Source organism: Rhinoderma darwinii, chromosome 6 (genome assembly GCF_050947455.1).
Source record: "Rhinoderma darwinii isolate aRhiDar2 chromosome 6, aRhiDar2.hap1, whole genome shotgun sequence".
In the NCBI taxonomy this organism is placed as follows: domain Eukaryota; kingdom Metazoa; phylum Chordata; class Amphibia; order Anura; family Rhinodermatidae; genus Rhinoderma; species Rhinoderma darwinii.
Window position 1 is genome coordinate 71,019,761 of NC_134692.1, and position 27,668 is coordinate 71,047,428.

At 42.1% G+C, this 27,668-nt stretch overlaps 1 protein-coding gene across 1 annotated transcript in view; it reads right to left on the reverse strand.

Annotated features, from left to right (window-relative positions):
- Nucleotides 1-27,668, reverse strand: part of PMS1 (PMS1 homolog 1, mismatch repair system component) — a 235,704-nt gene that overhangs the window by 37,318 nt on the left and 170,718 nt on the right. The window contains exons 6-9 of the mRNA XM_075829924.1: nt 26,062-26,178; nt 21,299-21,421; nt 16,984-17,121; nt 4,057-4,811 (exon numbers count right to left, since the gene is read on the reverse strand). Coding sequence (XP_075686039.1) covers nt 4,057-4,811; nt 16,984-17,121; nt 21,299-21,421; nt 26,062-26,178 — 1,133 coding nt within the window. The remainder of the gene's footprint in view (nt 1-4,056; nt 4,812-16,983; nt 17,122-21,298; nt 21,422-26,061; nt 26,179-27,668) is intronic.

Here is a 27,668-nt window from a genome sequence, read left to right on the forward strand (position 1 = left end):
CTAAATTAATATTGGGGTCTAGAGTTGGAATTTATTTTGCGGACTGGGATCTGAATATATTAAGGGATATGGTTTGGGGTTTGAATTAACTAAGGGGTCTGTTATATTTGTGTTGCTGTAAAGGCTGTGGATGGCTGCAGAAGCGAGGGGCCAAAGATGTCTCAGCAGCAAACTCTGCAGTGGTCATGAGAGGACACTATAGTGGTCTTCGCTGGATGTAGAAGAAAAGGAAAAAGAACATCTACAATATGAAAATACGTCATATGTGAGTTAGTGGATTTAAAGAAGACCTGTCGCCTCTCCTAAGATGTCTGTTTTAGTAAATGCTTGCATTCCCCATGAGATAACAATTCTGGAGCATTTTTACTTAGAACTCTGTGCTGTGACTTTCCTCTGTTACACCTCCTGGAAGTGTATGACAGCCTGGTCTACATGAAGCCTCAACTTATGCAACTAATTGATTTAAACTATGGAGCTACAGCAATGTAAAGCAATATATGTTCTTGACTGTAGTTGTCGCTTGATAACTTAAAATAAGTAATAAGATTTAAAATAAGATATGTTAAAATCAGTAGTGCTACAAAAAGTCTGTGCCCTAGCTCAATTGATAATTGAGTGCCATTCCTTTTTTCAATAGGATGTGTACCTACACAATCTAATGTGGTCACCGAGGATTAGACAGTGTCAGACTGTGTAAGGACACACCCCTTTGACAAGGAGAAAGGTAATAGTCGGTTGTCAATTTATTTATACATTTCCAGGAGGAGTAACAAAGGAATGGCAAAACGAAGAGTTCAAAGAAAAGGTTCTCAAGAATTTTTATTTTATGGGTAATACAAGTATTTACTTAAATAGTACATTTCAAGAGAGATGACAGATCCTTCTTAAATGTTATGTATTCTTCCTGTGACTACATCCAATAAGTACTGTGTTCTATTCTACGGACTGCAGAGTGTTAACACTCCAGAGTGCCTATGTAGAACTGGTATCTGACCAGTATATGGTCACTTTATGGCAGTATTATTGGTAATATGGCACTTCTGTAGTGGTAGCGTACACTTGTCCCTGACTGAAATATCAAGTGTATGTCTGTCCTGGACTGTGTGATAGGCGTTTCTATGTTCCACTTTTGTATTTCTTCTCATGTTGAAAATAGGCTATTTTTTATACACTCTTCAACAAAGAAATGACAACACCAAGACAGAAAAGTTTTGGAATTGTGGAAATCACAGGCTCGATAGACCTGTTATTGATATGCAAATGATAAAAAGGCTTGGGATGTGACATCCAATTTCACTTGAAGCACAAAATGGATCACTACACGCCATTCTTCCAATCACACGATCCGTCCATACAGAGGTTAGCCTCTGCGCACATCTTGCTGTCATTCCTATTTGTTGTTGTTCTCCTAACCTCCAGAACACGCAACGTTGAACAGTGCTGACATCTCGGCCTAGGCGTGTAGTGATCTGCCAGAGTGATAAACCAAGGTCTCTCAGTTCAAGGATTCTGTCCCTGTCCGTTTGGGACAAGTGGCGATAACTGGCACTTCGACGAATAGAAGGCATCGTACAATCATCCCACACCACTTGACCTGATTTTTTAGATCTGGCTTTTCTGCCCCTCACACATGCCACAGATTGGAGCTAGGTTCCTTTCAAATTTGATCACGTGCAGTTCTTCGCGGCACCAGCTACTTCCTTGATTTGCATAACCTTACCCCTTCTTGGTGTTGCAATTTCAATGTTGAGTGTATTTAAGGGAGCGGCGAGTTCCACGGCACGCTTTGTGGGCAAGCTATTTTGCCACCCTTTCCCCCTACTTTATTTGAATCCTTCATCCTCCTCTGGGTCTGCATTTTTTACGGTTGGGGGTCTGATTAATTTAGGGGTCTGACCTTGGGTCTGAATGATTAATGAGTGATAAAAAATGTTAACATATCAGTGTTTAATTGTTTGTTATTGCAATCCTAAACCTGTAAGGGTAAAGGAGGTTTTACACTGGGCGATGCCGATAATTGCCCTGTGTAAAAATGGCAGCGATCAGCAGATAAACGAGCAAACACTCGATCATCTACTGGTCGTATTATTTTAAAAAAAAGTATTGTTTTAAAAATGTAAAAGATTATCGTTGTCAGTAGCACATCTCCCTTTGTAAACAAGGAGATGCGCTGCCGACATGATAATAATGTATGGGAACGAGCGATCGGAGTAACGTCCCCATCCATAGCTCCGTGTGACAGGAGCAAACAAGCGCCGATGAACTTTGTCTAGTTGATCAGCGCTCACTACGCCGGCCGAGTGTCGGCCGGTGTAAAAGGGCCTTAAGGGCTCATTGAGCGTTCTTTCATTATGCATGGTTTGACTTTTGATTACAGATATGAAGGGGCGATATGGTTTGTTGGCTGGTGGGGTTTGTGGGCCAAGACTGATTTTTAGTCCCAGCCTGGTCCTGGAAGTTCACTGGGTTGATCCACCACGGAAGGGTATCTAGACTAGTCTAGGGATGAAGAAGTTCTAACTGAGCCCACATTACTGAAAAGATACAAGATGTCATTAAGCCCAGGATCCAGGACATACGTAGCTTGCGTGAAAGTCATAATATGTGAAGTGAAAAGATACTAAACCCTTGATCTGATTAATAGAATCTTATTGGGAGGGAGAAAAGTCATTTTGCAATAGAAGTCCTAGAAAGGAGGATTTGATGACACTAGCTAAAAAACTGTCCAGGAAAGGATTCAGTCAAATATTTTATTTTTTTATGAAAGCTGACAACTCAAATGCCACCAGTTTGGTGAATATTCTCAGGGCTTGATATACCAAAGGTTAGTGCCCAGTACTGAAGGTGTACTATTGAATTGCTTAACAGGACTTCTACCATGAACATTATTTTGGTATGTCAGTAGGATAGGACTCGTTGGTTTTTCTGACTAGGCACAGGTGGAAAAAGATCCCCTTTCCCTTCTCTGTGAAGGAAACTAGCACGAACACATTCTTCTGAATTAATGACAGGAACCCTTGTTCCATAAAATACTAATCTCTGATGGTCTGATTGCATCTTTGTTAAAATAAATCTGGTCTAGGCGTTCCACACAGGCCTAGCGTCATTAGTGAGAATTTTTGCTTCTATTCCCGAACTAAAGTTAGAAGGTGACACCCTCATTTTTTCACGAAATGTAAACTTTCTGTTGTTGCCACCTTTGTGTTTGTTGGGAAATGCCATGGGATGACACACAGTCCCTCTTTAGATCCTGTATCCCCCCCTGCAGAATTTAAGCCAGAGCGCTCTTCTGGGTTCTGCTGAAAGATAGGGCCTCTGTTCTGGCAAAACATGCTCCACGTCCTCATAAGAAGAGGGAGCTTCACTGCAAACCCCTAATTCGAGTCAAGGAGTCAATATCAAGTTCAATCGCCCCTTTTCCAAGGACAAGCATAGGGAGCATAGTCTGAGACACGCCCACTCCTACTTCACCGCCCTCTGAACGGTCAATATCGATGATCTAGCGTTGATGGACTAGTGCTAACTCCGGTCCATCAGACGGCAGTGAAGTCTGCAAATATGCAAGTCTGAGAAGCTGCGGCCATCTTGGATGAAAGACAACGGGGACCAAGAATGGGGTAACAGAGAAAGAAGGGATGGAAACTAGGTAAGTTAAAAATCATTCTACTATCGTTAGTTTATTTTTTGTGGGGACTGGAGCGTGCTTTAAAGCAAAAAATATTCTCCTACCCCATAGAAGGCCACCATCACCACCACTAGGAATACTCAACTGGAGGTTCTTGTAGAGTTTGCAGTGTCGGTTCAGACACTTTGTTCTCCTATTTCAACATATTCAGCATAAACGTAGTATCTTTTTCAGAAGGATTGAAATGCATCCTTTTTCCAGGCTTAAATTTTTAAACACCTCTCACTAAGTACTCCTATAAGGAGGACAGAAAACCTGTACAGAAGGTGTAGAGGGTGTGGACATTTTTTATCTTACCAAGTTCCCTATCCTGCTAATGGACGGTCCTCTCATCTTTCATGTGTGCTGTCGTGTTGAGGGGGAAGGCTTACCTGAGCTTGTCTTCTTCACTAATTTTTTCCCATAGCTCCAAAATAACTGAAGGAATTTCATCAAACGGAACCTCTGGATTGTCATTAAGACACTTTGCTCTGTGTTCCTGAGTAAATAGATCTTTTGCAGACACAGGTTTCTTGATCACTCGATTGTTCATGAGATCATAAGCAGTAACAAATCCAGATCTCTCAGTTATTATATTTGTTGTTTTCTGGTCTGCATTTTTATTATAACTCTTATCTAAAGCAGTTTCATTTGATTTCTCACCACCATGGCTTAGAGCTGAAGAACCCAATACCATAACTGGTAGAATCTTTTCTCCTATGAAGTTTTTGAAAGCATTCCCTCTGCTCCAAGCATCTTTAGTTATTGGAAGACCTTTACTGGAGTCTGTATTTTTTAATATTTCCTGAGTCTGGGTGACAGCATAAGAACTAAATTCAGTATCTTTCTTGTTTCCTGTGAAACTATAATCACTCTGGTGTCCTTGGTCTAATGAAGAACTTCTTGTATCGGCTTGTTTCTCTCTCTCATCATTAATATTATTGTCAGGACTCGGAGACAAGGACAAATTTAGTTTTTCTTTATCTTCATTTTCAATACTAATTATTTTGTGCTGATCTGCACTTGTTGATTTGATGTAATTGGTATTAATGTCTTTGGACTGTGCATCTGGTTTGCAAATTGACATCGCTAATGGGTCAGGGTACACGGATTTCAAAACATTCTCCACAACTTCAAGAACAAATTCCTATGAGAAAGACAATATTAAATACATAATTCAATCATTCTTACATTAATAATATTTCTATTGAAACCAATTACAGTGATTAATGACACATTTATACATAATTTAAAACTTATTTATTAATGATATAGAGGATGGGATTAATAGCACTATTTCTATTTTTGCAGATGACACCAAGCTATGTAATATAGTTCAGACTATGGAAGATGTTTGTGAATTGCAGGCAGATTTAAACAAACTAAGTGTTTGGGCGTCCACTTGGCAAATGAAGTTTAATGTAGATAAATGTAAAGTTATGCATCTGGGTACCAACAACCTGCATGCATCATATGTCCTAGGGGGAGCTACACTGGCGGATTCACTTGTTGAGAAGGATCTGGGTGTTCTTGTAAATCATAAACTCAATAACAGCATGCAGTGTCAATCAGCTGCTTCAAAGGCCAGCAAGATATTGTCGTGTATTAAAAGAGGCATGGACTCGCGGGACAGAGATGTAATATTGCCACTTTACAAAGCATTAGTGAGGCCCCATCTAGAATATGCAGTTCAGTTCTGGGCTCCAGTTCATAGAAAGGATGCCCTGGAGTTGGAAAAAATACAAAGAAGAGCAACGAAGCTAATAAGGGGCATGGAGAATTTAAGTTATGAGGAAAGATTGAAAGAATTAAACCTATTTAGCCTTGAAAAAAGACGACTTAGGGGGGACATGATTAACTTATATAAATATATTAATGGCACATACAAAAAATATGGTGATATCCTGTTCCTTGTAAAACCCCCTCAAAAAACAAGGGGGCACTCCCTCCGTCTGGAGAAAAAAAGGTTCAAGCTGCAGAGGCGACAAGGCTTCTTTACAGTAAGAACGGTGAATTTATGGAATAGCCTACCGCAGGAGCTGGTCACAGCAGGGACAGTAGATGGCTTTAAAAAAGGGTTAGATAATTTCCTAGAACAAAAAAATATTAGCTCCTATGTGTAGAAATTTTTCCTTCCCTTTTCCCTTCCCTTGGTTGGACTTGATGGACATGTGTCTTTTTTCAGCCGTACTAACTATGTAACTATGTAACTATGTAACTATGTAACTATGTATACATGGACATGACATGGAGTTTACGTCAGTTAGAAGTAAAGCAGAGACGGCATGGTGCATTTCAGAATTCAAGAGATATGCTTGTTGATCCAGTGATCTATCGGATTGCCAGTAGATATATTGGTTCAGGTTATTCAAGGGTGCGGTTTTCCTTCTTTTCCTCTTGATCAATTTGGGTTTGTACAGTTATGTGAAATATGGTTTCTTGTTTTGTTATTTTTATCATGTGTGAACATTTCAATATGTGCTCTTCATTTATACAGTATATGAAGATAAAACTGAACAATCTTTATCACTACCTTAAGGCCAAACGCACACGATGCATATTATGTGCCGTTTTGCTGCGCATATTTTCGTGCAGCAAATCCGCAGCGGTATAATACAGTACCAGCAAAGTAAATAAGATTTAAAGAAATCTCATTTACACGTTGCAGGATTTTCTGCAGGTAAATTGACCTGCGGTGCGTATTTTAAAATCCGCAGAATGTCAATTTATCTTGCATTTCCGCTTGCCAATTGTATCTGCACCAAAATACACAGCATAAAAAAAGCACCTATTTCCGCATCAGAATCTAAAAAACGGCACCTAAAAACACATAAAAAACCGCACTATTATGTGCAGATTTTACCTGCGGTTTTGATGCAGATTTTCTCTACCAAATTCCTAAACGTGTGCAAGTAGTCTAAAGAGAACCTATCAGTCCAGAAAAAGCTCAGTACATGTACAGTAGTAGATTAAAAAGGACCTGTCATGTTTTTTTTTAAAACCACATACCACCCCTTATTCCAGGTGTTCTCTCGATTCCAGCTTTGTAATTTTTTGTGCCCTCCCAATGTCCCGCAACGGCCCCTGTTCCATTTGGCGCTGTCACAACCAGTGGGTTGAGTGAACCCTCTAGGCTACTCCGCCAGATTGGCATAGGGCCACCTCTGAGGGTGTTGCCTAAGAAACCTCTTGAGGGGGTCCCAGTGGAGTAGCTACTGGCCAAGCAGAAGATAAACAGGCAGTGACAGATGGTACCTTGGAAGTAACGGGATGCAAGCTGAAGCAGGTTGTGTCAGAAAGCTGGAAGCAGGCTGTGTCAGAAAGCTCGAAGCAGGCTACGCTGGATATCTGGAAGCAGGCTGCGCTGGAAAGTTTGAAGCAGGCTGTGCTAGATTACTGGAAGTAGGCTGTGCTGGATTACTGGAAGCAGGCTGAGCTGGATTACTGGAAGCAGGCTGAGTTGGATTACTGGAAGCAGGCTGAGATGGATTGCTGGAAGCAGGCTGAGCTGGATTACTGGAAGCAGGCTGAGCTGGATTACTGGAAGCAGGCTGTGTCGGATTACTGGAAGCAGGCTGTGTCAGATAGCTGAAAGCAGGCTGTGTCAGATAGCTGGAAGCAGGCTGAGCTGTGTAGCTGGAAGCAGGCTGAGCTGGATATGGTACGCTGGGTGTGGTACGCTGGATACTAGACTCAGGATACTGGACCTCTGCAGGAAATACTTGAAAGTACAACATTGCTCGGGCACTGGAAGACTGGTCAGACTTCCTATTATAGTCCTGGAAGTGCAGGGACAGGCTGGAGAAACTTTACTGGCAGAGCCTGCCCTTATCCATTTGACTAAGCGCTAACCGCGGTCCAGGAGGCAGGCGCCGGCGAGCAAAGTTAAGCTGGCGCTTCTGTACCTCCCCCTATAAGCTCCCTCTTCTTGGGTCCAGAACGTAGCAGGACATTTTTAATCAGAGCAGGAGCATCGATGTTCTCCTCAGGCTCCCAGGACCTCTCTTCAGGACCAAACCCTTTCCAGTCCACAAGATAAAAGGTCTTCCTTCCCACCTTCTTGAGATACCGAATTTCCTTGACCTCAAACAAATCAGCCGAACTTCTATGAGATGTAGAAGAATCAGAAGACTTGCTGTAACGCTTGAGGTTTATATGACACAGGATTAATCTGTTGCAAGACCTCAAAGGGACCGAGGAACCTTGGAGCAAATTTATAGGAGGGGATTTTCAAGCGTATATTCTTTGAAGATAGCAAAACCATTAATCCTGGAAGGAACTGAGGAGGTGGCCTTCTTTTCTTATCAGCATATCTCTTCATACGACCCATTGCCTGCAGTATCACGGACTTGGTTTGCTGTCAGATCTGAAGAAATCTCCCATAGGAAACATCGCTGCAGGAACTGGAGTTGTGGCATGTGTAGGGAGAGGGACACGTGGATGTTGGCTGTAAACGATGAAGAATGGAGAAGCTGCAGTAGATTCACTTGTGTGATTATTACACAAGGATTTGGCCCATGGAAGGAGATGTACCCAGTTGTTGTGTTGAGCCGACAAGAAACGCCGGAGATCATTTTCAAGTACTTGATTGATTCTCTTAACCTGGCCTTTGGATTGTGGGTGGTATAGAGATGAAAAGTTGAATTTCACATCCAGAAGCTTACACAGGACTCTCCAGAACTTGGATTGAATTGCACGCCCCGATCAGACACAATATGGAGAGGCAATCCGTGCAAACTAAAAATATGTTGAACAAATAGACTTGCCAGACAAGGAGCTGAGGGAAGGCCAGACAGAGGAACGAAATACGCCATCTTCAAGAAACCATCTACAATGACCGAAATAGTGGTAAATCCCTCAAAGGGAGGAAGATCTGTAATGAAATCAATGGCAATGCGTTGTGATGGGCTGTTTGGGACAGGCAAAGGTTGAAGCAGAACCGCAGGCCTGGAGTGAGAAACTTTATTTTGGGCACAGTTAGTACATGAGGAGACATAGTCCACAACAACTTTGGGCAATGTGGGCCACCAATAGTGGCGAGAAATGAAGTCCAGTCTTTTCTGAGTGCCGGAATTGCCTGCCAACTTGGAGTTGTGAACCCAGGAGAGAATTTTTCTCCGGTCTGCTGGAGGGACATAGATTTTTCCTGGAGGAACGTCTTTGATTTGTAGAGAAGCAACAGATATTATGCATGAGGGGTCGATGAAGTGCTGAAGATCCTCTTAGACGCCGGAAGTCTCAAACGAATAGGATAGAGCATCTGCTTTGACATTTTTGTCAGCTGGGCGGAAATGGAGTAGAAAATGTAATCTGGAGAAGAGAACACCTGGCTTGCCGTGAATTCAGACGTTGTGCTGATAGTAGGTAGGTGGTTTTTATGGTCAGTATAGATGACAACTGGGTGTGCAGCGCGCCCTCCAGCAGACGTCTCCACTCTTCTAGAGCCAATTAGCTCCTGATCTACAATGGAATAGTTTCTTTCCGCAGCAGAGAAGAGTTTGGAGAAGAAACCACAGGAGGGAGCTTTGCCTTAGAGCCCCTTTGGAAAAGAAGTGCTCCAGCACCAATGGACGAGGCATCAACCTCCAATTGAGAAAGGTCATGAGACATTTGGGTGATGTAAAATGGAGGCAGAAGTGAAGTAACTTTTAAGCTCAGTAAATGCGTTTTCGGCTTTGGGGGTCCAATTCTTGGCATTTGCTCCCTTTTTGGTGAGGGCCAAGATGGGAGCAGTAAGCAAAGAAAAGTTAGGGATAAATTGACAGTAGAAATTTGCGAAGCCCAAAAACCTCTGTACGGCATTGAGCCTTTGGGGACGAGGCCAATCTAAGACGGACTTGACTTTTTCAGATCCATCTGCAGTGTTGGTCAGAAATAATATAATCCAGGAAGAATAAGGATTTCTTTTCAAAGATACATTGTTCAAGTTTGGCATACAGGTTGTTCCCCCTTAACCACAACAGGACTTGGCGAACATGCTTGCAGTGTGTCATAAAATCAGGTGAGTAAACCAAGATGTCGTCCAGGTAAACCACCACGATCATTTACAACAGATCCCGGAATATATCATTCACGAATTCCTGGAACATAACTGGAGCATTACATAGTCCAAAGGGCATCACGAGATACTCATAGTGACCGTCTCTGGTGTTAAATGCGGTTTTCCATTCGTCACCTTTTCGGAAGCATATCAAATTATAAGCCCCATGAAGATCCAGCTTAGTGAAAACCTTGGCTCCCCGGATTCGGTCAAAGAGTTTAGAGATCAGCGGTAAGTGTACTTGTTTTTGACAGTAATCTTATTCAGGCCATGATAATCAATGCAGGGACAGACAGATCCTTCTTTCTTTTCCACAAAAAAGAATCTGGCTCTGGCTGAAGAAGTAGATTTTCTGATAAACCCCCCTCTCGAGATTCTCCTTGATATATGCAGACACGGCTTGGGTTTCAGGCAGAGAGAGAGGATATACCCGTCCATGAGGAGGTGAAGTCTCAGGTAGCAACACAATCGGAAAGTCGTTAGGACGATGAAGAGGCAGGATCTCATCCTCCTCCTTGCTGAAAACATCCGCATAACAGGCATACTGCAGAGGCAGACTAGGGAGTGACTGAGGCACCGGAGATTGGACAGGACGAACCTGAGACAGATAGCGGTGTAGACATCAGGATTCCCACTAGAGAATTTCTTTGGAATTCCAATTGAGGACAGGAGCATGTTGGCAAAGCCATGGTAGTCCCAGCAGGATTGGATTAATAGCCTTAGGCAGAACATAGAAGGCAATTTGTTCCGAGTGTAGAACACCCACTTGTAACTTTAAAGGTTCTGTGATGGAGAGAATTGGATTTGGCAATGGTTGGCCATTCATGGAAGCTACCGATAGAGGTTTCTCCAGAGAAGTCGTGGGCAAGTGTGGACAGTCTACTAAGGCCTGATGACTGAAGTTCGCAGCTGCTACAGAGTCTAGATAAGCATAAACAGAATGCGATTCCTCACCTGAGGTGATTGTTACAGGAATTGAGAGTTTAGGAGAGAATTTTGCAGAAGGCATCTGCCCACCTAGGGTAGTCTCTCCTATCAACCCTAGGTGCTGGAGTTTCCCGGCTTCCGGGGACATTGGCGCACAAAATGACCCTTACAGCTACAGTACATACATAAGTTAGCAGAATGTCTGTGCTGCCGCTCCTGGTCAGACAGCCTCTGTACACCTACATAGGCTCTTCAGCGACGATAGCAGAAGGTAGCAGGTGTCTCTGAAAATTAAGTGCCAGTCTGTAGGACCTTCTCTCGCATGGGACTTCCTGGTAGCGCTCTCAGAACCTCATATTAATGAGGGTAGCCAAAAGAATCAGGGCATCCAGGGTAGAAGGGAGATCACAAACCACCAGTTCATTTTTTACTCTACTGACTAATCCCTGCCAGAAGGTTGCCACCAAGGCCACGTTGTTCCAACAGAGCTCTGCTTCCAAAGTACGGAACTGTATGGCATACATTCCTAACGTCGATTCCCCTTGGCAGTGTGTCAGCAGCGAAGTAGTGGCTGAAGACGTACAGCCCGGTTTCAGGAACACAGTGCGAAAAGTGTCTATGAACAGCTGCAGATTAGAAGACTCCGGTCCCTCACGTTCCCAGATAGGATTCTTCCAAGCCAGGGCTTTGCCAGACAGTAGAGAAACAATGATGGCTACCTTGGTCTGATCAGATGGGAACAGATGTGCATGCAGCTTGAAATAGATTTTTCACTGGTTGAAGAAGCCTCGACAGGTTCTTGCATCTTCATCGTAACGGGGTGGAAGTGGCAAAAAAATTCTGGCCCCAGAACTGACTGCATATTTTTGAATGTTTTTAGTACTGCCTGTCACTACAGGAGTCAAAACTCGTCTGCTGTACTGTGGCTTCCTGGTAACTAGGTTAGCTTGTTGAGTCCTATGGGACTTGTAGTTCCACTGAATCCTGGCCCATTATTGCTTTACCGCTAATCTTCTGTTACTCATACTGCAGACCAAATGCTATTAGCATAACACTACACACATGGTATTGATTCCTTTGTCTTGTGTGTCTGAACAGGTACATATACCGCTGTGTAGTCTATATATAGCATTCTATAGTTAGGCTGTTTCTTGAGGAATATCATCCCTTGTAACACAAGGACTCCACGCTGTTTCTTAAATAGTCTGTGTGGAATCCCTTTGAAGTGTTGAAAGTTTCTGAAGAATTCATGCAAAAAAATTTATTTTTAAATAGTTACATATTTAAAATCTTCACTAAATTCTTCTAACAATTTTTTTCAAAATCCCCTGATGAGTCCTGTGAGGGATGAAACGCGTTGGGATAATGTGTAGCTATACGTAGGGTTTGTGTAGTACAGGGTGAGGGCCCCCAGGGGCCACTTTTCTAAGATAAACAGGTCTGAATATCTGCCCTGTTGGTCTCTTAGTCTTAGGGTAAGATAGTGATAACTATGACTGTCTCCTCTTTCCACAGACCAACGCTGGCCAAGCGTCTGAGTTTTTTCCATCTATATGCTTTGAGCACAGACAGCCAACGTTGATTCTGGTAAGATCCGCCCATTTTTCAGTAAACATTAACTCATGGTTTCCTAATTTTGGTAAATGTCATATGCATCTGATCTCATTGCTGTGCATACTACTGTTTTACTGCTGGTGGATTCTTTGGGGGCTCTTCCAGTCATCGTACACTGGAGGTCTCCACATACCGTTTATTTTTCTTGTTTATCCTGTGAGTTTATATACCTGATTTTAAAGGTAATTATTAAAGGTTATATCTTATAGTAGCTACCTATGCTTTTTTCGATTTTCGATCCCAAGAACTGACTGGAGTTATGACGGGTTGAGGAGTATATGGAGAAGCAACTTGAGAGGTTGTCAGGGGAGCAACAGAAACAAAGTCCAGGCGTGTGGCAATGGAATTGACCACTTGCAGAAGCCGATCCAGGCATGATCGGAGATCTCGCATGTCTGCTTGCATGGCTTAAACTGCCGTCTTGGGTTGACCAGCAGAATCCATGGCCCGAGCAAACAGTCACGACCAGTGGGTTGAGCAGACCCTCTAGGCTACTCCACCAGATTGGCGTAGGGCCACCTCTAAGGGCGATGTCTAAGCAGCCTCTTGAGGTGGTCTCGGTGGAGTAGCTGCTGGCCAAATAGAAGCTAAACAGGCACTGACAGATTGCACCTTGGAAGTAACTAGATGCAGGCTGAAGCAGGTTGTGCCAGATTACTGGAAGCAGGCTGTGCTGGATTATTGGTAGCAGGCTGTGCTGGATTACTGGAAGCAGGCTATGTCAGTTAGCTGGAAGCGGGCTATGTCAGATAACTGGAAGCAGGATATGTCAGATAACTGGAAGCAGGATATGTCAGATAACTGGAAGCAGGATACGTCAGATAACTGGAAGCAGGATACGTCAGATAACTGGAAGGCAGGCTGAGCAGTATATGGCATGCTAGGATCATAGACTCATGAGGTCTAAGTATGTACTGCAGAGGTCCAATATCCTCTCTCCTCAGTAAGCATTGCCTCCTGCATCACTGTGATGCTGTCCAATCAGAGCGAGTCATCTGCATCAATGTGAGGCTGTCTGGAATCGAGGGGACGACGAGCAATAAGTGGAGGTATATGTTTAAAAACAAAACAAAACAAAACAACATGACAGATCCTCTTTATAAATACTTTTCTGAAAAATTATAATTAGCAAAACAGAGGATTTCCTTCAGTATAACAGAAACAGACTACTACTTTTTATTTTTTTTGGGGACATTTTGAATGCAAGCTGAGAATCTCCTCTGTCTCATAGTAAATGGAGACAGGTGCTCAGATCAGGTCAGGAGTAGGGATGAGCAAACCGATTCACCTGTTTCATCAATTCCCTGATTTGCTGTGGAATAGAAGACAGTAAGAGAATAAAAGTGTAAAGGATCTGCCGGACACAGCTTCTGTGTCGACGCCCGTGGTTAATCAGTCTGCACCTGCTCCTAAGTCTGATTGAGTGACTCAATCATCTACCACTCGGGCTGGGAGGCTGAGAAGTGGGAGAGCCTATCACAGCCTGGCCAGAGGGAGCTAGCTCACGCCCTCTGTCTATTTATACCTTCATTTCCTGCTCCTCCTTTGCCTGTGATTCTGCCTGTTTACTGGCTCTGCTGCTGTTTGTACTATTGTCCTCTGCTTCATATTGAACCTGGCTTTACTGACTACGCTCCTGCTCTGCGTTTGGTACCTCGTACACTCCTGGTTTGACTCGGCTTGTTCACTACTCTTGTTGCTCACGGTGTTGCCGTGGGCAACTGCCCTATTTCCCTTAGCTTCTGTGTACCCTTGTCTGTTTGTCTGTCGTACACATATTGAGCGTAGGGACCGTCGCCCAGTTGTACGCTGTCGTCTAGGACGGGCCGTGCAAGTAGGCAGAGACTGAGTGGCGGGTAGATTAGGGCTCACCTGTCTGTCTCCCTACCCCGTCATTACAAAAAGCCCCTATTTTTATCAAATTTTACAAAGGTGAATCTCAAACTTTGTGAATCCATTTGAAGCTCCCGAAATAAAAACTCAAGACAAAAAAAATCCTTGCTTTCAGCCAGGATTCTGAACTTCACTTAATACAGAATATTGTTATTTTATAGCCATGTAATAAAATGGTGTGCATTATGCAGCCTAGCTAGAGAGGGATACAGCTACTTGTAAAGGGTTAATCTGCAAGAGGAAGAGACAGCTACTAGTAAAGGGTTAGTCTGTTTGAGAAAGAGGAGAAGACTGCTGTTTATAAAGGGTTACGCTAAGTCTCTCACTACATACACAGAACCAGCAGCAGCCACTGAGAAGAAAGTGGGAGAGAAGCTGTGACAGGATTTACCTTTTTCTACGGAGACTCCTCAGATTACCCAACAAACTCCTCCTCCTCTAGCTGCTCGATAATACACAGCGGAATAGTCTTAGATTACAATATAACAATATACAGCAGTGCTGCACACTTACAGTCTCCCCACTCACAGTGGGCTATTTCAGCTCAGAAGCAAAAAGTCTGACAGAGCAAACTGCTCTGGAAAAACTATTAAAGCTGCTCTATGATTGGTTGCTATGAACAACAAGGCCAGTCTTTCTGATAGATAGTTTAGATAAATAAGGCCTAATGTGCTCTGAACAGACAAGGCAAGAATTATTTGGCTACAGTACCAGAAGCCTTGTTTGGCGGAAACCAAATATTGTATTTCACCAGATAAACCTGACAAAGCATGGTGGTGGTAAGATTATTGTTTGAGACTGCCTTACCGCAGGAGAGCCTGGACAGCTCAACATCATCGAATCTACTATGAATTCTTTATTGCACCTGAGGATGCTTGAAGATAATGTGATCTATTAGAAGATTAAAGCTCATCCGAAAGTGGATCTTACAACATGATAATGACCATAATCATGGCAGTAACAGTGGATTCACACGCGGCAGATTTTGTTGCAGAAATGTATGTGACTGAAAATCTGTTCCATTAATTTTTATGACGTTGTTTTTACAGCAAGCGCATGTATTTCTGCAAGTTCAAAACAGTTGAAGGAAACTAATTTTCAGTCTCAGAAATTTCTGCAATAAAAATGCTCTGTCTGAACCCACACTAAATCCATAGAGGAATGGCTGAAAGAAAAAATACATTTGGCAAAATAAATTTGGCGAAATTTAAGTACAGAACTTAATCCCATTGAGATGCTGTGGGGGGGGGGGGGGGTTTAAATGGGCCGTGCATGAATGTAACCCCTCAAACATCATACAGCTGAGAAAGCTCTCCATGGAGAAATGGGAAAAAAAATTCTCCCAGTCAAAGAGATTGGTAGACACTTCTAAGAAACACCTGCTGGGGGTTGTTTCCTCCAGAGAGTCAAATTCCGGGTATTAGAACCAAGTGTGTACTTAATTTAGCCACAGAAGGAAAATACATACTGATCATTTTAAAAGGAGACAGGAAGTATGGAATATGTGGTTTATGTATAATATGTATGTGTATGAAATTTAAACACAAATGTGTGTGTCCCTTTAAGACTGTAGAATTCTGGGAAATCGAATATTGTGTATTTAAGTGCACCCAGAGGAGGGTGGGACAGGTGCAGTTCAGAGTATTGGGGTGCTGCTCGATATGAAGGCTGCTGCAATTCAACTCCTAATTTACCTGCTTTTTGTTGTTATTTTACTTTTATTTTGTATTTGCTAAATATAAACACGAGCATTGTTTGCCAAATCCTGAGTGAGGACTGTTTATGACGGCAAGAATACCCACACCCAACATTCAGTTCAAGTACATTTAGAAGAACTATTAAAATAGCTTTTTTTTCCTAATGATTCTCTAGTCAAGTGCCGAAATATTGTATGTATCATGCATTATTATGTGTTGCATAACAATTACATCACTTTTTAGGAGGCAATAACACAGAAATCTAGAAAAAGGTCAATGGGTCAAAAAACATAGCATCTTATTTTTATTTCAGCCATAAACATTTATTGCATATTCATAGGATATGCTATATATGTCTTATAGGTGGAAGTCAGACAAGAGTCTTGAGGAGGAGACAAGTGCGTGACACTCTTCATAGAAAATTATGGAAAGTGACAAAAACAGTTCAGCCAGCGGCAAAAAGAGACACGCAGAAGGGCTGATGCTCTTCTAGTTCCACCCTGCTTCCAGGCAGTAACAAAAAAACAGGGCCCCTGTTCTACTGATGGGTGTGGGTCATAGCGGACAAACCCACCGTAATCAAGCATTTATGGCTTATTCTATGGACATGCCCTAAGTATTTTGTGCTGGAATTTCCCTTTAACTATTTAAAGCACAAGTCCACCTAAATTAAGATTGAAATGCTGACACTTGGTCCTCGGAATCTAACAACACAAGGTCATTTTCTCAGCATGTCTGGTTAATAGCAGAGAAACAGTTTGTCATAAGATGATGTGTGCAGCAAATCGGGTGAGCGATGTGCCGCTTCGTTTCTGATCGGCATTACTCGGAAAGCTGAGCGAGCAGTGTATAAGCTCAATAGAAAGTCTATGAGCCTGTACACCGCAATCTCAGCTTTCCGAGGAAAGCCAATCAGGGACGAAGAGACAGCGCTCAATCAAACGCTTCTGCAGCTTCGTTTTAGCGATTGGTGGTGGTTCCGTCCTCGGACACCCAGCGATTAAAACTTTTGACATGTCACAAGTTTTTTAAAAGTTTAGTTACCCTTTTAAGATCTCACTAATGATTTAAAGACTCAAGGACTGTCCTGCTGGGATGAGTGTAACAATGTTACAATTATCTGCTACATAAAAATCATAGTTGTGTACCTTATTTTGTAGCAACACTTGTGTTTTATCTGGTGTTAAGTTTACATCAACTGATGAAGCCTGGACAAGAATGTTCATGAAGAAAATTGGATAGCAGCGGGAAGATTCCTTGTTTTTATTATAATGCAGACGAACCATCTATAGAGTTTGAAATAAAATGTTTTATAAGTAAAAGACATTAAGGTTGGTTAAACAAAGCAAATTCAAAAATTGCGTAAGTGTTATTTACACAAAATTACATTTACTGCTGACTGCTAATCTTCACCCAGACATAATAGAATAGAGAGAGATGTAAAAGAGATTAGGCTCTGTTCACATCTATGTCGGAGGCTCCATTAGGGGCCTCTGTCATAGATTCCGTTGATTTTCCCCAGACAAAATAACGCAGCATGCTGCGCTATTTTGTCCGGCAAAACAATAGACACCACGATAGAAGCCAGACGGAACCCATTTAAAGAGGCTCTGTCACCATATTATAAGTGGCCTATCTCCTACATAATGTGATCGGCGCTGTAATGTAGATTACAGCAGTGTTTTTTATTTAGAAAAATGATAATTTTTGACAGAGTTATGACCTATTTTAGCTATATGCTAATGACTTTCTTAACGGACAACTGGGCGTGTTTTACTTTTTGTCCAAGTGGGCGTTGTGGAGAGAAGTGTATGACGCTGACGAATCAGCGTCATACACTTCTCTCCATTCATTTACACAGCACATAGTGATCTTACTAGATCACTATGTGCAGCCACATACACACACATTAACGTTACTCAAGTGTCCTGACAGTGAATAGACATCACTACCAGCCAGGACGTGATGTCTATTCAGAATCCTGACACTTCGGTAGCGTTTGTGTGAGATTTACAGCAAGGCAAGCGTAATCTCACGAGATTACGCTGTAAACTGCCATTTAAAACGAGATTACGCTTGCTGTGCTGTAAATCTCACACAAATGTTACCGAAGTGTCAGGATTCTGAATAGACATCACGTCCTGGCTGGTAGTGATGTCTATTTACTGTCAGGACACTTCAGTAACATTAATATGTGAGTAAGTGACTGCATGTAGTGATCTAGTAAGATTACTATGTGCTGTGTAAATGAATGGAGAGAAGTGTATGGCGCTGATTGGTCAGCGTCATACACTACTCTTTACAACGCTCACTTGGTCAAAAAGTAAAACACACCCAGTTGTCCATTAAGAAAGTCATTAGCATAAAGCTAAAATAGGTCATAACTCCATCAAAAATGATAATTTTTCTAAATAAAAAACACTGCTGTAATCTACATTACAGCGCCGATCACATTATGTACAAGATAGGGCACATATAATGTGGTGACAAAGCCTCTTTAAGTCAATGTGCGCTGTTGGTTTCTGCCATGCAACAGATCCACCGGCTCCTATTTTTTATTTTTCTGCTTCTGTGATGGAACAGAAAAACGGAAAACTCGAATGCAGATGTGAACAAAACCGTAAACAAGGACTAAAAGGAAGCCGTTCATAAAAAAAGCCTAAGCTAGTCATTACCCCTATCCCGACATCCGCCGTAAATATGCGACACAGTCGGGAAGCACATGGCGCAGGCTCAGGAGATAAGCCAATGTTATTACCGGCGGGTGTCAGCTGTTACATACAGATGACACCCTGCTGCAACAGCCATTATCGGAGATAACCTATCCCGGCTATTTAATCCTAATGGCAACCACGACTTATAAGCAGTAAAACAGAGAGAGAGGGTTGTTCTGTCACTCTATCACACCCCCTCACCTGCGACACAATGGCAGGAATGCCGATAGGTAGTTATGGCAGTTGGGGCCTAATGAAGTGCTAACAGAAGTATTGTAGCGTATTATATGAGCAATCAAGATCATACATGGTCAAGACCCCAGGTGAGACTAAAATAAAAAAGTAACACCAAGTAACAAAAATGTTTGAAAATATAAAAAACAGATAAAAAACTTTTTCCCACAATTAAAATTGCTTCAGTATTAAAAAAATATAAAGAAAAAAAAGTACACATAATTTGTATCGCCACATTCTTAACAAACCAAAATATTAAAATGATCATATTATTTAACCTGCACAGTAATTGCTGTAAAAAAAACAAAACCCGCCAAAATAAAGTTTTTTTTGTTGCTCCCATGAAACTCAAAATCATATGTATTCCAAAATAGTACTGATGAAAACATTGTTCACTATGCGTTAATAATGACATGCTAAGGCTTCGTTCACATCTGCGTCAGGGTTCCGTTCTGGCGTTCCGTCTGAGCTTCCCATCAGAACGGAACCCTGACTAAAACAAACTGAAACCATAGGTTTCTGTTCGCATTACCATTGATTTCAATGGTGACGGATCCGGTCCAAATGGTTTCTGTTTGTCTCAGTTGTGCAATGGTTCCGCCATTTTGACGGAAGCAATACCGTAGTCGACTACCCTTTCTTAGAGCGGTTTTCGCCTCTGAACCTCCATTAAAATCAATGGGAGGCAGAAAAAGAGCGTGCCGCTCCTTTGAAGTGTCAAAAAAGCATAAAAAAACGCTGGCATTTCAAAATCTGCCTAAAAAATCCTGAAGGAATTTTAAGGCAGGTTTTTCCTGCCTGACAATAACCACACACATAGCGTAAATACTGCAGATTTTAAGCAATGAATTTCGTTGCGGAAAATCTGCAGCATTATACAGTAGCAGCAGCGTGGATGAGATTTGAACAAATCATCCACCCGCTGTGTAAATCATGTGGAAAAAGCGCTCAGAAATCAGTGGTGCGTTTTTTTGTCAATTTTTTGTCAATTGTATTGGCGTAATCGCAGATTTTTTTTTGTGCGGGTTTTCCCCCATTGAATTTAATGAATGTGGTGGTAAAACCCACAAAAAATAGCAGATGTTGCATTTTACTGCGATTCCGCCACAAAAATCGCAACTCAGAAACACAGAGTTCCGGGTAAGTTTTTAAGAATTTTTTTTTCTTCGTCCAGGCCAGTCTCCTGGAATGACGTTTCATCCCATTTGACCGCTGCAGCCAATCACAGGCTGCAGTGGTCACATGAGATGAAACGTCATCCCAGGTGGCCGGGCTACAGGACGGCAGAGGGACGCGTCGCCATGCCTACGGGTAAGTATGAAAAGTTTTTTTTTTTTTAGGTGCAGTTTTCTGCAGGAGAGCGTGTGCACCTGGCCGTTCGCTCGCACATCGACGTCACCACTAAACGAGAAGAGACGAGGAGAACCAGAGACAAGGAGAAGTAGCAGAGACGAGGAGAAGAAGGAGACGAGGAGGAGATCTACTTACATCAGTCGATGTGCACGCGAACGGCCATACGCACATACGTTCGTGCGCGCCCACGATATCTGCAGCACAACCACCAAGTTTGTGTGTGTTCTCGCGGGAGAGAACACAGCTCAAGCCGCCCTGACACTGTCCGCAGCTGATTGGACAGTGTCAGAGCGAAGACATCACGTCCCCTTGCCTTTTAGTTAGTTAGAAACACCCATTGACAGTTCAGGAGCTTATTTACATATTGGGCGCCAAATATAACGGCACCGATATGTAAATAACGGAGGGAGTTAGAAAAATAATTTTACGTGGAACTGTGTTTGTGAAGCCTTTCCTATAACATGCTGCACATGTTTGGGGAGGTGAAAGGTTCTCTTTAAGGAGGACCTGTCACCTCTCCTGACATGTCTGTAATAGTGAATACTTGTATTCCCCTATAAATTCGCAATTCTGGAGCATCTTTTCTTAGAACTCTGTGTTGTGCTGTTCCTTTGTTATTCCTCCTAAAAATAAATGAATAAATTGACAACTGGGTGTTACCATTCTCATTGTCAAAGGAGAACTGTGAGAACTGATTAGTCAGGCTATGTAGGGACACACCCCCTACTGGTAACACCCATTTGTCAATTTATAACAAATTTGGAGAAGTAATAACAGAGGAACGGCACAACATATAGTTCTAAAAAAAGATGCTCCAGAATTATTATTTTATGGGGCAAACAAGTATTAACTAAAAGACACACATGGAGAGCTGACAAGTCCTCTTTAAATATGTCCTAATTTAAAGAGGATCTGACAGTTCTGACTTTTTTAATGAACGGTAATGTACATTTTAATTTCATAAAATATATGTTCATACGGCAATTTAAGCTGCATTTTCACACATAGAGCTCCAAATCCCCAGCTAGCTTTATATAGTTCAAAATATCCAGAAATCTTTTAAAAAATTGGATATTAAAAAAAGTAAATAAATTATAAGCTAACGAGGAACAGCACATATATTTGATAAGGAGAAACTAGTAGAATATATTACTGATGTTACCTTTAATATTTCTTTGTGAAGAACAGGGCGTTGGTTTATGAAGATAAAACTCTTCTCTGGGCCATGGACGCTGGTTAGCGTGCGGTCTGCTTCTGGCCTTGGAAGGTATCCATTAATAAAAATCTGTTGTTACGAAAAGAATGTGAGACATGATGGAAAGAATGTCATTTTTCATTCACTCGTATGTCTGGAGTGCAAAAACAAAATTTTCAAACAATGGTTCAGTAATTAATTAAAACTGCGCATTAGCAGCCTTGCAGAAAACCATGCCGAGACATGTGAATATAGTTACAGCTAGAAAATGAATAGATACCCAGTGTCGAAATATTTTATAGTTACCGAGGGGCAATTACTATTTGGCCTTCTAAGACATTGAGGTCAGCCCAGGAAGTGATAGAAATTTGAGTGCAGATGTAGGGAGAGCGGAGTTCTTCAAGACAGCCACAAGCAGGTTAAGAAAGGTGTATCCTAGGAATATAACCCCCAGTTACATTTGGAAGGCTTTTAATGCCTCCCAACTGCATCTCCCGTCGTCACTTTTAAATGTCTGTAACCTGTAAAGGATTATTCTCATTTAAGAAATGTATGGAATATGCATAGGACATGCCATAAATATTTGATAGTTGGAGATCCCACCTCGCAGACCCCACCTGTTAGAAAAAAACAGAGGCTCTGTGACATCCATTCACCAATTTAAAGTGTCTGTAAACGTCTGCTTTTACAATTAATCTCAATGGAAATATGTCTGGGCACAAGCTGGGTTCTCTTCACTGGTGTCCTCTGTTATTAGCCCTTTAATTTACCTGCAGCAGCACACTGACAACGTGACCTTGAACTGTAACAGGAAAAGTCAGTTCCAGGTCACTAAAAGCCATAAACATATTGAACGCCATTTCCCTGAATGCAGGAACCCCGTAAGCTTAATGATGCGTCAAGCATTTGAATGAGCGTCAAATGATCCTGCATTAATACGTTTATATAAAGCAGAATTAACGTTACTCTAAGCAAACAATAATTAACCTTAGACCCTATTCACACAACAGGGATTCCCAGCTGTTTTTTGAACGGCCATCACATGTCCGCAGTAGGAACAATAGACCCCAAATAAGGCGATCCACACGGCTGATTTTTGACGTGATCCGAGTGACAGCCCTGCTTTCTGACACTCGTTTGCTCTCTTCTCCTCCTGACAGTGCGAAGTGCATGTGTGGAGGAGGAGGAGGGTATTTTTTGCTCCCTATAGGAGCTGAATCCCTAATACCTGGCCACAGGGTTGCCGAAGCAGTGGCCGGGGATTCCGCTCCAGGAGAAGTCCCTAACTTCACTTTCCATATATGGAAAGTCACGTCAGAGACTTCTCCTGAAGCAGTCCCCTACACCTGAAGCGGAATCGGCGCTGTGTTCGGTGTTTCCGCTCCAGGAGAAGTCCCTGACTTCATGGTCCATATATGGACACAGTGACGTCAGGGACTTCTGAAGCGGAATCCCCGGCGCTGTGGCCAGTGGCGCTATCTACAGGATACTAGAAGGGTGCAATCTATGGGGGGGGGATGCTATGAAAAAAGGAGGCTGTGTAGAACTACCTACAGGGGGGCTGTGTAGAACTACCTACAGGGGGGCTGTGTGGCATTACCTACAGGGGGCTGTGTGGCAGTACCTACAGGGTGCTGTGTGGCACTACCTACAAGGGGGACTGTGTGGCACTATCTACAGGGGGGCTGTGGCAGTATCTACAGAGGGCAGTGTGTGGCATTATCTGCAGAGGGAAGTGTGCGGCAAAAAATTGACAAATGAAATTCATCTGTTTTTAAAACAGACAGGGAAAAAAACTGATGCAAAACGGGTCAAAATCGGGAGTTAAAAACGGAAACACGGCCCGGAACGGATGCAAAATGTCAGAGAAAAAACGGACCAAAATGGCCGACACTCGTCCTTAGGCCTCATGCCCACTTCAGTTTTTTCCGTCGTGGTGCGATCAATGGGGCCGTGCACACTTCTGTTGTTTTAACGGAACCGTGCGGCCGTTCCATCAAAAATAGGACAGGTCCTACTCCTGTCCGTTTTTGACGGAACAGTCTCGGCCTTTTCTTTGATTTGGTCTGTGAAACAACGGACTGCACACGGAAGCCATCCGTGTGCGGTCCATGTTTTACGGAACCGTCCATAACGGCCGACGGAAGTGTGCATGAGGCCTAAGTCACAAATTTCTATCTGTTCTTTCCCATCCCTATCTGCTCTTGAACCGTCACAGAAAAATTCCTGTAGCTAGATGATTATCATCCATGTGCAGATTCTGCATCTAAAGCTAATGGAGGGAAATATTTATTTGCAGTCACAGGCGTTCTTGCACCTGTATATACACATTTTCTTTCACTTTGCTGGAATGTGCTGTTCAAACTTTTGTGTTTCTTATGTATTGCATGCATGTGGGGTTAGTGACTGTCTCCATTTTTTGATCTTGCACATTTTTTGATCCATATTTTAATTAGTTTAATGCTGGTTCCTACCATCCCCAGATGTATGTAGGTTTAGTCCCAGTTCTGGGTGTATGAGCAGCGTAGGGACCCACCTTATAGAGGGCGCCTTGTCGTGGCAGGTGGGCTCACACAATTTGATCATAATGTGCGCTTAGAACCTCACTATTGTAAGTAGATTAAGCAGCAATGCATATTTATTTATATTTAGTGGTTAAGGTGGCATTGGTGTTCGCAGTGTGCGGTCGCCATTTTCTTGTGTGCTAAATATATATATATATATATATATATATATATATAAAAAAAGTATCTTTGTTTTTTCGGCACCTTGTCACATGATACATATCACATGATACATGATACATAATACATAGTGTACAAATATTGGACATCCTTATGCGCGTAAGAATAAGAGGGTTAATTATCGCTGTATATATTTAACAGACTACCTTAAAGAGAATATGAAAATATGAGAAAAAAAATTCCGGTTTCTGGCCATATTTCCCTATATAAGTCCTACAAAATAAAAAGATATCTACTCCAATTTTAAATAATAAAGTATACAGTGCAGCTGTATCTTGTGCTGAGACCTAAATCGGTCAGGTCAGCGGCACTGATGGGTTCAGTGACAGAACTTAGATGTGATCGATAACAGCTCGATCCTGAATGTCAGAGACACGCAGGACCCGCTGACCTGATGGATACAGATTTCAGTGCTAAATACTGCTGCTCTGTATACAGGATATAAAGCAGCTGTATGTCAAAAAGTAAAAATTACTTTTAATAAAAATTATTTTGAAAATTACACACAATAAAAAACTAAAAAAACTATTTCAAAATGTGTACATTGCCTTTAACCACTTGGCGACATACGACGTACTATTACTGAAATGTCGCCAAGGGGAAGTATGGAGCGCGCTCACGGGCTGAGCACGCACAATACTCGGCGGGTGATGGCTGTGTTACACAGCCTGATGGCTGTGTTATACAGCCGACACCTCACTCCAGCGGGCGGAAACAAAGTTCACTTTGATTCCGCCAGTTTAACACTTGAAATGCCGGGGTCAATCGTGACTGCGGCATTTAAATTGTTAGAATCAGGCGGGCGCCCCCTCAAACACGCCATCACGCCCCCCGCAGTGCGATCGTCCATTTACAATGGTTCTTATGGCAGCCTGGGGAACTAATAAATGCCCCCAGGTCTGCCATTTTGTACTCCTTTGAAGCTTTGCCTCTGGCAGGGCTTCAAAGGAGACTGTCCGTATCCCGATATACGGCAATGCATTAGTATTGCAGTATATCATGTAAGCGATCCAACGATCGCTGGTTCAAGTGGGAAAAAAAGTAAAATAAAAATTATTAAAGGTTAAAAAAAAAAACCTTTTCCCATTTTTCCCCTAAAGTAATGTTAAAAAAAAATAAAAAGTTAACATAACTGGTATTGCCACGTCTGTAAAAGTCCAAACTACCACAATATAGCATATTGTTTAACCTGCTCGGTGATCGCTGTAAAAATAAAAAATTATAAGACATACAAATTGCTGTCTTTTGGTCACCTTCGCTTAGCTGCAAAAAAATTAAATAAAAAGTGATCAAAAAGTCGCATATACCCCAAAATGGTATTGGTGAAAACTACAGCTCGCCTCGCAAAAATTAAGACCTCACATCGCTAAAATGACAGGAAAAAAAACAAGCCCTCATACGGCTATGTCGACAAAAAAACAAAGTTGTTATGGCTTTTGGAAGGCAGGAGGAAAAAACTAAAATGAAAAAACTGAAATTGGCCGTGTCTCCAAGGGGTTAAGGCCTAAAATACGAGCAGTATTAATGGGTTAAAAAAAGGCACATAAAATAGGCAACACTAAGGGCTCGTCCACACATAATGGAATTGCCGCGTTTTTCTGGCCGGAAAAAAATGCAGCAGAATACAGTAGCAGCATAGTGGATGAGATTTAACAAATCTCATCCACGTGTTGCGTAAAATTTCCGAGCCAAAATTGATCTGCGGTGCGTATTTTTCGGATCGCAACATGTCAATTCCTACTACGGAAAGTATCCAGAATGGCTGCGTTTTTCAGAGATGTCTCCATCTCTTAACACTGGGAAAAACGCAGCAATTTCCGCACCATTTGCTGCCGTAAAAACCGCAGGAAATGGTGCGTTCTTGCCGCAGAAAGCCTTTGACTCAACGAAATTGCTGCAGAAATTTTGTACAGCAATTCCGGTGTGTGTGGACAAGCCCTTAGATAAAAATACATATACATTTTTGTTTATTAGGAGCATACGTACCTCTGGACTTTCACATTGGTGCTGAAAAGGTGCCATAGCATTCATGACCGTAGTTCCCAAAACTGAAATGAGGGCCATTTTATGGTCAGATACCTTGCTTTTTTGCCATATTATCACCTATATAAAAGAAAAACAAAATGTTCTAAATTGAGCTCTTTAGTCAAATACTTAACACAACTCTGAGGCTGGGTTCACACGACCTATTTTCAGACGTAAACGAGGTGTATTATGCCTCGTTTTACTCTGAAAATAGGGCTACAATACGTCGGCAAACATCTGCCCATTCATTAGAATGGATTTGCCGACGTACTGTGCCGACGAGCTGTCATTTACGCGTCGTCGTTTGACAGCTGTCAAACGACGACGCGTAAAAATACAGCCTCGTCAAAAGAAGTGCAGGACACTTCTTTGGATGTTTTTGGAGCCGTTTTCTCATAGACTCCAATGAAAACAGCTCCAAAAACGGACGTAAAAAACGCCGCGAAAAACACGAGTTGCTCAAAAAACGTCTGAAAATCAGGGGCTGTTTTCCCTTGAAAACAGCTCCGTATTTTCAGACATTTTTGGTCACTACGTGTGCACATACCCTTACAAAAACATAATCGAGCTTTCTAAATTTTCTATTGTGGGTGGCTTTTTGTTTTCTCTTTACAGTAGAGATTTAAAAGCGATATCTTATGAATATATATATATATAATATGAGCATTCCATTTCAAATTAGCTAAATAATTGTATTTGCAAATTGCTATGTTATGTACCTAATGTCTCAGTCATTATTTAGTTTTATGTCACCACAAAATTTAATAAAAAATAATACTAGATCACATTTGGGTATTTTACTACGTTTTTTTGTCCCCCTACAGGACTTGAAGCAGCTTGATCGCTTAATTGAAGCCTTGGAATACAATGTATTTCAAAGCATTATAGCCTGTCAGTACAACACTATTAGGCCATGCCACAAGCATGGCCAAATAGGCAGATGCTTATGGTATACCTGGGATCAAACATACCATTGTTTGATCGCGGGGCTTTGTTTGATCGATGGACTGACAGAGGGAGCCCCTCCCTCTGTCAAACACCGAAGATTCCGCAGTCGCTTTTGACCGCAGCATTTAAGGCGTTAAGTGGCACAGCAGGAGTCCAGCTGTCAATTACCGCCAGGCTCCCACGATTAACTTGACACACTTGTACCTCATGGTGCGCCATTGGGTTAATGTTATGGTTATTCAAACCTGGATTGTTTCGGACCAAGACACAGCTTTAATCTGAACCTGTCCCAGCATTTCACCTATTAAACCAGCAATATCTGGTGGAAGTGGGTGAAAAATCATTTTTATGTAACCTATAATTATCTCCTAAGTCGGCTCTGTACCTTTAGTATTCTTTTTTTAGTGTTCCCACACCGTATGCTAATGACTATAAACGAGTCATATCTTTGTTAGAAAAGTGTAATATCTTCATTCCCCAAAAATTTCAGAGTTAACGCCATCTCCTTACTTTTGATTGACAGCTCCTCACCTCCCTCCAGCACACACACAATCTTGGGATTGCGCATCGATGTCCTGTTCTGGTGCGTGCGCACAACGGGACATCATAGCTGCGCATGC